Below are 10,233 nucleotides of genomic sequence, written 5' to 3'. Positions count from 1 at the left end.
GTTTTGTACCATATTTGTCATTAACATGCTTTTGAGAGAATAAACTGGACTGAAATGACATGAACATTTTGCATTCAAGCCAATTTCATGTACTTATAAGATTTGTTTTCAAAGGGTTGAATTTAATCAAATGAATGATATATTTCATCTATATTTTGAAACACTTAACAACGCTGATGAATTGTTGCTTATCAAAGTTATTCAGTTTTCTTATTAAGGAATATAAAGCTTATTTTAACCTATGTTATAAGATATAACAAAACCTCTGGGCAGTTCATGCTTTAGAAAAGGCGAAGCAGTATTATATAAATGGTGCCTGTTTTGGAGGGTAACATTTGAAATTGACACCCCAAGGAAAACCATTGTCAACCGACGCGTCAGCGGAGGTTGACAATGGTTTTCCGAGGGGTGTCAATTTCAATTATTATACTTTCATGTTAAATACTAAAATCTGATTGGTTTAGACGCAGTTAACAATCCGTTCGATTACCCTGAGCCTTAGCAACACACGTGACAACGGGTAACACAACGGTAATGCCACATGCGTGGAAATTATGCGCGTACGGTTCACCGTAGAATTCTCAAAACGTCAGTTGCGCGTTTGAAAGGACCGGAATTAACTTGACGTCAATAAAAGCTTGCGTCCGATATAGCTTACTTGAAAACAACAAACGACAGACGATACATGCTTGCGAGTGTAGGAAACATGCTTGCGAGCCAGAAATAACGAAACTTTATAAGATAAATGACTCTAATTCGAGTATCAAACAAACAATATGGAGATTAGTGAACCGGTGAGTGTGAAAGCTTTCTATACATGAACGTAAAGACGATCGACGGTTTTTTTTGCTGACGTCCTAAATCAATAAGACATTCAGTATAATAAAATAAATGGTGCAGGTTTTTGAGGGTAACATTTGAAATTGACACCCCTCGGAAAACCATTGTCAACCTCCGCTGACGTGTCGGTTGACAATGGTTTTCCTTGGGGTGTCAATTTCAAATGTTACCCTCAAAAACAGGCACCATTTATATAATGTTACCCTCCAAAACAGGCACCATTTATTTTATTATACTGAATGTCTTATTGATTTAGGACGTCAGCAAAAAAAAAAAAAAAAAAAAAAAAAACGTCGATCGTCTTTAAGTTCATGTAGAAAGCTTTCACACTCACCGGTTCACTAATCTCCTTATTGTTTGATACTCGAATTAGAGTCATTTATTATATAAAGTTTCGTTATTTCTGGCTCGCAAGCATGTTTCCTACACTCGGAAGCATGTGTCGTCTGTCGTTTGTTGTTTTCAAGTAAGCTATATCGGACGCAAGCTTTTATTGACGTCAAGTTAATTCCGGTTCTTTCGCAACTGACGTTTTGAGAATTCTACGGTGAACCGTACGCGCATAATTTCCAATTTAACATAAAAGTATAATAAATATATTTATTACATACTTAGTGATAAATACAGGAATTTTTGCATATGTGATATGGCTGACGTCACAAAAGCCGTATCAGCCCTGCAGGGCTAATATTTATTATCGTGGCTGATATAGGTTATCAGCCCTGCAGGGATCAGTATCACACCCCAAGTAAATTAAACCTCAAAAACAGATCATACACATATTTTGGGGGTTACATAATTCTCTAAATTTTTAACTTTTTGATTGTAACTGATTATTTTAAAATCACGGATTGGGGACATTTGAAATAGAAGTACATGCCGAAACAAACCGAAACTGTATGAGACAATAGACTGTGCACATTTTTTAGATGTCCGTGCATGATTATATACTTATTTTCTTCTCAACTTAATGTGTTCTGTAGATATGATATGGAAAATGGTATGTATTATTCTCTCTCTCTCTCTCTCTCTCTCTCTCTTTCTCTCTCTCTCTCTATATATATATATATACAGTGGACCTTCAGATATCCGGACGCCAGATATCCGGATGTTTCAGTATCCGGACGATTTTTCATCGGAACGAAATTTTAAAATGTTATTCTGTCTTGTTTAACTGGTGATTCAGATATCCGGATGCTTCACATATCCGGACAAATTGACTGGGAACCAAAGCGTCCGGATAAATGAGGGTCCACTGTATATTGGATATCTACATAGTGTGATTTGATATTGGATTTATCCAACGAGTTGAAATGGCGTATAAATAGAGGCTTGCCGAGCGAATATATACCATTTCAACTCGTTGGATAAAGCCAATATAAAATTACACAATTAAAGATGTTCTATTTATCGACTTTCGTTTTAACAAAACTTTGAGACTTCCCCTGCAAAACTACATGAATGATAGCAAATTCAAATTGATGACGTATAAATTAATGACGTAGCACCCTTGATGTTGACATTCTTCGAAAGAAAGTAGATCGTGTTCAAAAGATAAAATTTTTGCTATCTGTGCATTTGAAAACATTATTTTACAATTGCTGGATCTTTACATCAAACGAACTTCAGATTTAAAGTTGTAAAGACCATGGGATCGGGAATTAACTCTTTGTACGGTAGCAGTACAAAACATGTTAGGCAAGGCTAACGTTAGGCCTATTAGTAGATTCATTGTTGATCCATGGTAAGTTACACCTACATTACACGTACTAGGCAAGCATACGTAGTATAATATAAGAAAGCATTATTGAAGATGTTAAAGGAATCTTATAACAACAACCTAACTGCTAGTCTTTACCTTTTCCAAAACGATTTAAAGGGGGGTGGGATAGCATCTGTCTTCAAGTAACCGATACAGGTTCCTTGATATAATAAGACACTTCTTTGAAATAGACGAGTCTTTTTCTTGCTTTTATCGATATTATTGCTCTTTAGCATTCATTTAATAACGGCAATATTTTTCACAAATAAAAGTTTCAATAAAATAGAATCTTGAAGCGAGGGATCGTGTGAAAACCGGAAGTGATATTGATAAAGCTGATCTACCTGTTGATAAACCATCCAACAGCCTATGAGATAAATTTAAGGAATGAAGCTTATTTCAAATTATATTATACGATATAACATAACTTTGGGCAATTTACGCTTTATAAACCGCGAAGCTTTGTTATATTGTATAATATAAGTTGAAATAAGCTTCATTCCTTATAATACTTTTTTACGTAACTCATTGTGATGTATGCAAGTTATCTTATCCAAAATGGATAAAATCATGGATCAAACGGCGTGTTACAAGTGAAATTAAATTATATATATTTATTACATTCTTAATAAAAAATACAGGTTTTTTGCATATGCGATATGGCTGACGTCAAAATAGCCGTATCAGCCCTGCAAGGCTGATATGGATTTGCGGGGCTGATATAGGTTATCAGCCCTGCAAATCCATATCAGCCCTGCAAGGCTGATACGGATCAATATCACACCCCTAGTAAATTAAACCTAAAAAAAAGGTACTTGTGATCATACACATATTTTAACTTTTTGAATGTAATGATTATCTAACTGATAAATAATGGATTATTAAGGTCTTCCGCTCAGGCGGAAGACCTTCTACTGATTCTGATGGTTAAGATTATTCCTATTATTCTTTTTTTTTCCTAGACGCCAACTTTGAGACCTCGTAACTCGCTCATTTCTGAACGGATTTCGCTCAAATTTTCAGAGTTTTTGGATGTTACAAAACTCAATTTAAATATTTTCATACATTTCAAAAATTCCCTTCCGCTTTTGAGTTATTCCCCTTTAAATGAAAATTTAGTGCTGTTTGTTTCCAGACAAAGGGTCAGAAACGACAAAAGCTGGAGCAGAACGTTTACTGCATTTAAATACTAGAAGAATTGAAGTTGTGCACATCACTTTTTCTTTTTCGATTTCTGCGCTCAAAACGGTGCTAGATAGGGGTCAAAAATAAGAATGCCTAAAAGCGCAAAAATTAACATCTGTTTCCTTATGTATCTTTTATACTAAAAATAATTTGTTAAGACATGTTGAACAAATATTGCGCATAATTTTAAGCTCCATCATTTGACATCATTAAAAAGGGGCTGGCCCCTCAAATTAGGGGTCAAGGGCGCTCGAAAGTTTTTGTTTTATAACATAAAAACAGTAATTATTTCGATATGGTTATCGATTTTAAATGGGTTCTTTAACATCTTATTGATTTCATGAAAACGTTATTTTGTTCAAGTCATGTGTTATTAGATGAGCAGAAAACTTTATAGTCCATGTACAGGTAAGTGATTTTATACGGCAAGTGAAGAAGAATTCTATATGCGTACGCGTAAAACACGTTTAACTGAAATTAATTGGATAAGAATAATAAACCTAGCTAAATTGAATGTTAAACTTTGTTGAAATAAGATTTTTAACGAATCCTCTAGCTGGATGTCATACAGATTATTCAGAGACAACTTTCTCCCTGTGTTTAGTTTAAAGAACAAGACGAAAGAGAGGAAAAATACTTGTTAAGTATTAATATTCAATGTAGCATTATTTATTTAAAAAAATTAAATTCGTGCTTAAGATAATTCACTGTCATTCAATTCATGCATCGTGAATTTTCCTCGGAGCCTGAAAGTTTTGTGTATACAGTGTGCGTGTTTTGTGTGTACAGTTATCACATGGTTATGAAACCCGTTTATCGATCGCGTATTGACCTGTATACATTAGTTAGGTCAACATTACCGCTCTTTGATTTTTACTTGAGTCCTAGATTTAAGATCAAGAAAATATGTCATTTGCGCTAACCGTAAGAATATTTCTATACACAAATATAAAGGTTTTCTTGAACATGATTTATAAGTGTTGAATGTCGGATTCTATTCTTTGACGAATTAATAAAATGTGCTGCGTTACCCGCGCTTTTCTCATCTGCTGAGGTATCTATGGACGAGTTCATCGGTTACACTGAAGGGTGACACAGGATGACCTATCGATGACTCTGCCAAATTTGATAGTGATTTTAATTGCACATGTACATAAATTAAAGTTAAATTCTACCCTTGTGAAGTCCATTATAGTCTCGTTATTTAGAAAAATGGGGATATCAATACTGCAACTTGTTTTTGAATGGTATACGGATGATTCTATTATTGGAAAGGTACACATGTAGTACGAGGATTTTTTAGGCCCCGTCTCCCCCTCCACTTTGAAGTAATTGCAATCGTTACATGTATATGGGCCTATATCAAGTTATTCTAATTGCTTTATCATGTTTATATCAGAAAAATTTGCGATGTTGTTTAAATTAGCAAAATACAAATAAACATGGTAAATGCGCACAGTAAATTGCAAGTGGAAGTGACGTTTCCAATACTCATGAAAATCGAAAATTAAACGAAGCAACTGAGTTTTGCTTGAATTGATACATAACTTATAATTGTATTGTACCGAATGTATTTCTTTTATTTCCTCGAATTATCCATAATTAATCCATAACCTATTATAATGTAAACCAATAGTCATACGTGACATTTTTTTTTATTCGCAGGTAGTCAAATAAATGAAAAAAAGATTAGTATGCGTCACTAAACTTTCCTATATATAAACGTTTTAATTTCTAAAACTTGTACCGATTAGAGTGTTCAATCGAGCATCGAAGTGTGTACATGTACTACATGTTGGTATTAGTTTTTTGGGGTAATGGGAGGTACCAGTTTTTGCTGCATTTGATTTCCTGAATTTTGCATTGCATTTCCGACACTTAATAATTTCTACACTGTAACATTCATTTTCATTCTGGATTTTACACTATATTTCAAGCAATTTAAGGTTAACAAAGAAGGTGGAATCATTATTTTAATAGAATATATTTGGTTAGAGTAACACAAGTGAACTTGTGATGAAAATTTATTAAACGAAAGTCAAGCAATAAAAGGTTAAAGTGTGTATTTAAAATAAATCAAATCAAGTCACAGAAAAGAAAGACAGGTTGTAAAGCTCACACACCCACACACACACACACAAACGTTTTGGATACTCGGAATAGTCCAGAGTAAAACTATATTTTCTTGATGATGGAATGTCCAGTACATCTAATGTTCACGTCCGGGATCGTCCACGGCGGATCTAAAAACTGACTCTCTCACACAACAAACGGGATTCACTCAAATTTCAATTAACACATTTACACAATTTATATCATACATACAAGTCAGACGCTCTTTGATGTAGAGGATTGACACTAATTCGTTAGATAAATACTGAGTGACAAATTCCTTTTTACTATTTAAACTCAAATTGATAGGTAAATAATTTAAGCATATGTAAAAAATAAGCATTAAAACTACATGTAATTATTTTCATAAAATTCAATTCTGTTTAAACAATATACCCGGTAAATCACTAGCAGCGCAAAGACAGACTTAAAAAAAAAATAGAGGTGGAATTAGGCGAATTTAATCCTTTTATGACACCACCTACCCCATGACGAGACAGTTGTGTATATGTTCTCATCGAAATGACCGGTCTCCGCGTCTTGAACCTCCAACGTACATGTATTGCATGTACATGAATAATATGTATTAATAAGTCTTTAAGGAAATCTCATGTAGGAAACCTGATTTATATTCTAATTTTTTCTAATTTGTTTTATTATTCCTACTTCTCAATTTATCATGTTCAAATTACATGTATTTATTTTTTAGGGAACATTAAACCTTATTCGTCAGCCAGTCTGTCCATCTGTCACGAGAACTTTAAACTTGATAATAACTATTGAATGAGTTGAAACAGGACGTTGATGTTTCACGTGTGCATTATTTGTGACATCTGATTTTCAAATATACTGTGATTTTTGACCCTGTGACCTTGATCTTGGAGCTTGACCTACTTATACTAAAAATTAAAAAAATTAAAAAAAAATAACATTACTTTAAATTGACCATAACTTTTGAAAGCTTCCATTTTATAAAAATGTATTAACTGTGACAACACCTTTCAAATTTCACTGATTTTTTACCCTTTGACCTTGAAGTTTGACCTACTTTTCAAAACATTAACAATACTCATTTCTTTTGAATAAGAAGAGATATTGCTTTTATTTTATCCCTGTACATTACCTAAGACAACTCTTTTCTAAATACACTGACTTTTGACAACTTGTGCTTGAGGCTTGATCAAAACTTTTTAATGAGGAGAGATAGGGCTTTCATATTACACAAACATCACATGTACGTAACCTGTGATAAAATCATTTCAAATGCTAGTATATCATGAACTTTGACCTTGAAGTTTATCCGGCTTTTCCAAAATTTAAACATTGTTTAAAATTGACCATAACTTTTTACACATGTATATAAGCTGTGACAACGCCTATCTAAAAAAAAAAGGTATGGCTTAAATCATGCAGTGTGTTATGGCCTTGAATCAAGGTCATTTAGGATAAGATATTTTGGCTGGATGCATTGTTTGAAAAAAAAAAAAACATGTGTGAATGTGTCAATACGGTAGCACACAAATGGGATATGCTCATCACCAGCGTGTGTCATGGTGTGACCCAAGGTCATTTTGAAAAGGTCAAGGTCGCAAACATTCCTCAACTATCCTTTTTTTTAAAGTAAATCATAATAAGATGATATCTACCCTTAAAAGATTGCTTTAACATTAGAACGTGGCATGACCTTGACTCAAGGTCATTTCTCTCTGTCCGTAGCTCCGACGGAAGACCTACTCGTTGCTTTGCAACGAGCTCGGCTCTAGTTTTAAAATTACGGATTGGGGACATTTGAAATAGAAGTACGTGCAGAAACAAACCGAAACTGTATGAGACAATAGACTGTGTACATTTTAAGAAATCTGAGCATGATTATTTATTTATTTTCTTCTCTAATTAATGTGTTCTGTATTTTATTACTAAGCATGTAATAAATATAATAAAACATACCCTTTTCCACATCACATCCTGTACAGGATGTGAAATGGAAAAGGGTATGTATTATTCTCTATATAAACGTACATGTTATGTAATCTGCCCAGGTTGATTTATATCATAAAATATAGGTTCAAATAAACTTTATTTTTTGTAATTTAATTCCAGAATAGACAGACAACTTTTAATTGAGCATTTTTAAATGTAACTTCGGGCGGAGTAATATGTTTTATACGTGAATCATATCGACTTAGGTAACTTATGTTAAATTAAATCTTTACTCCAAGAAAATGACGCGTAACAACTAAAATTAACTAAGAAAATGTTAATATATTGTATTAATTTACGAAAAAATGTTAATGTCTATATCTTACTTGTATTGCCAGTTTTATTTTTTGGTCAGGTTATTGTCAATGGGAACCTGGTCAAGAAATCGTCATCGGAAACATCGGCCCTCGTACTGGATGTTATAGTAATTCCTGGTATCAATGTGGTGTGAGTATTCCATCTGGTGAGTACATTTTCAAAATAAGACATAATATGGTATAAGAAGATAGCTTCCTCGTAAAAATATTAAACAATGCAATCTAAATTTCAATATCCTCGGAAATATACTAGTATAAAAATTTAACAAAACCGTGCAAAGACGTGTGCAGATGTCGATGAAGATAAGAATATTGAGAAATTAATTCAAAAACTAAATAGCTGATACACCTAAAATCCTTTAGAATGGAAATAGGATCTTAATAATAAACAGTGTAATAAATGTTAAATTTTGTTAGTATCATTTTCTTAGATTGTCGTTTTAAAGGTCTATAATAAATTGAGTTTGATGTGTTTCGTATAAACAACGTATAGACGTCTGCTCTATAAATATCAACCCAACTATACATCCACCTACATTGTATCTTCTTTTTAAAGGGTGGTACCAGTATAACGTATCTGTTATTGACAATGGTTGGAACGATTGTTCTTCTGGTGTGTCGTACGTGCGGAACTCGACTATTGACTCTATGCCTTTTGTTGCTGCATTCGTTTGTAACAATCACGGAAATATGAGGTTAGATATATCTACTGCTATTTGGTTTGATTTTTGCAAATGATGCATTTACCCCTGAATATAGAAAGATAAAAAACAGAAATTATTTAATGTCTATAATATTTTTGACAGATATAAACTTTTAGGAGGTTCGAGTTTATCTAGTGATTTTATGGAGATATTCCGCTGTCACTCTTGTGATTATAATTGTGACTTGGTATATGGTTACCCCTATGACGAAGTCTGTTCTACATCTAATTGTAAACAATATTGCAGAGGCGGCTTTTATCACTACAATGCTCAAGGTTGGTGCAGTTTATGGTGAAATACGAAATATACATGTATTTCAATGAGAATGTTTTATTTCAGAACCCTATATGTTGTATATTCTGCATAAATTCGTAAGCAAATTAACATATATTTGACACTATAATGCATTCAATTTTTATGCAGAAACAGTTATTGTCAAATAAGGCATCGAATTCCATTCATGCAAGTTGCCTTTCAAAAAAAATAAATAAATAAATAAATGAAGCTTTAGTGGGGTGTCCACATATATACAAATTCCATAAAAATTCTATCGAAATTAACAAGTGCATCTAGTTATGGATTGCCAAACTACTGATAATCCTTATGAAAATGACACCAAATCTAAATCCACAGCTTTCAAATAAAAATAAATGGGTTTTTTTTGCATAAAAGTCTACCTTTTCAATCACAACATGGCTTACAGTTCGCCAACACAGAAAACTGAGCTTATATATACATGTAAGTTTTATCGAAGACATCCAGAAGCTCATATAATTTGAATTTTGGTTCATTACAAAAGGAAATTGTATTCCCTTTATAGTGATTGATATTTATGATCTACATGTATATTCAAAACGTAGGTTTATCTTTTTAAAGCTGAATTGTTTTTTGATAATATTTTTTAGGTTATTGTCGAAACAGTAGTCATTTGCAGTTTAGTTATCGTCCTACTGGATGTCCTTCCCAGTGTTCGCATTGGTACACACTAAGCTATATCGAATGTGGAATAGAGATTCCTTTAAACTCTTAGATTTAAAATATACTATTACAATTGTAGGACATCGGAAATAATGCCATGTCTCCATTTTTGTTTTAAAGTCTTCTTTTTTTTTTTTTTTTTTAAGTTTTGAAAAAGGAAACAATGTGTCTTGAAATCGTGGAAAAATTTGTACATTTGAAAATATATATACATATTGTATATTTTGTTTTTCAAAGGACAATATATAAAAAAAAAAAAAAAAAAAAGCTTGGAAATAGTTATGTTAAAATATTGTCATTTTAAAATTATTAAAATGGTCTTTTCAAGAAACCTTCTTTTGTGTTGATGTAAACA

The 10,233-nt window shown here is 32.6% G+C and overlaps 1 protein-coding gene across 1 annotated transcript; it reads left to right on the top strand.

The window, feature by feature from the left end:
* Positions 1 to 8,193: 8,193 nt before the first annotated feature.
* On the top strand, positions 8,194 to 9,930 carry LOC134257048 (uncharacterized). Its single transcript, XM_062739701.1, has 4 exons — positions 8,194 to 8,342; positions 8,753 to 8,891; positions 9,003 to 9,175; positions 9,806 to 9,930. The coding sequence occupies exons 2-4, from the start codon at positions 8,845 to 8,847 to the stop codon at positions 9,928 to 9,930; spliced, it is 345 nt and encodes a 114-aa protein (XP_062595685.1). The 5' UTR covers positions 8,194 to 8,342; positions 8,753 to 8,844.
* Positions 9,931 to 10,233: the final 303 nt, after the last annotated feature.

The sequence above is a fragment of the Saccostrea cucullata genome, unplaced genomic scaffold, assembly GCF_032062105.1.
Source record: "Saccostrea cucullata isolate Sc308-1 unplaced genomic scaffold, CSIRO_AGI_Scuc_v1 ctg16007, whole genome shotgun sequence".
Classification (NCBI taxonomy): Eukaryota; Metazoa; Mollusca; class Bivalvia; order Ostreida; family Ostreidae; genus Saccostrea; species Saccostrea cuccullata.
Note: the sequence above shows the minus strand (reverse complement) of the source record. Positions and strands in the feature narration are given on the sequence as shown.

Excerpts from the sequence above, each read along its gene's own strand:
- LOC134257048 (XM_062739701.1), top strand. The coding sequence starts at position 8,845 with ATGCCTTTTGTTGCTGCATTCGTTTGTAACAATCACGGAAATATGAG. Across the intron at positions 8,892-9,002 it reads AACAATCACGGAAATATGAG|ATATAAACTTTTAGGAGGTT; the intron begins GTTAGATATATC and ends TATTTTTGACAG. Across the intron at positions 9,176-9,805 it reads TTATCACTACAATGCTCAAG|GTTATTGTCGAAACAGTAGT; the intron begins GTTGGTGCAGTT and ends AATATTTTTTAG.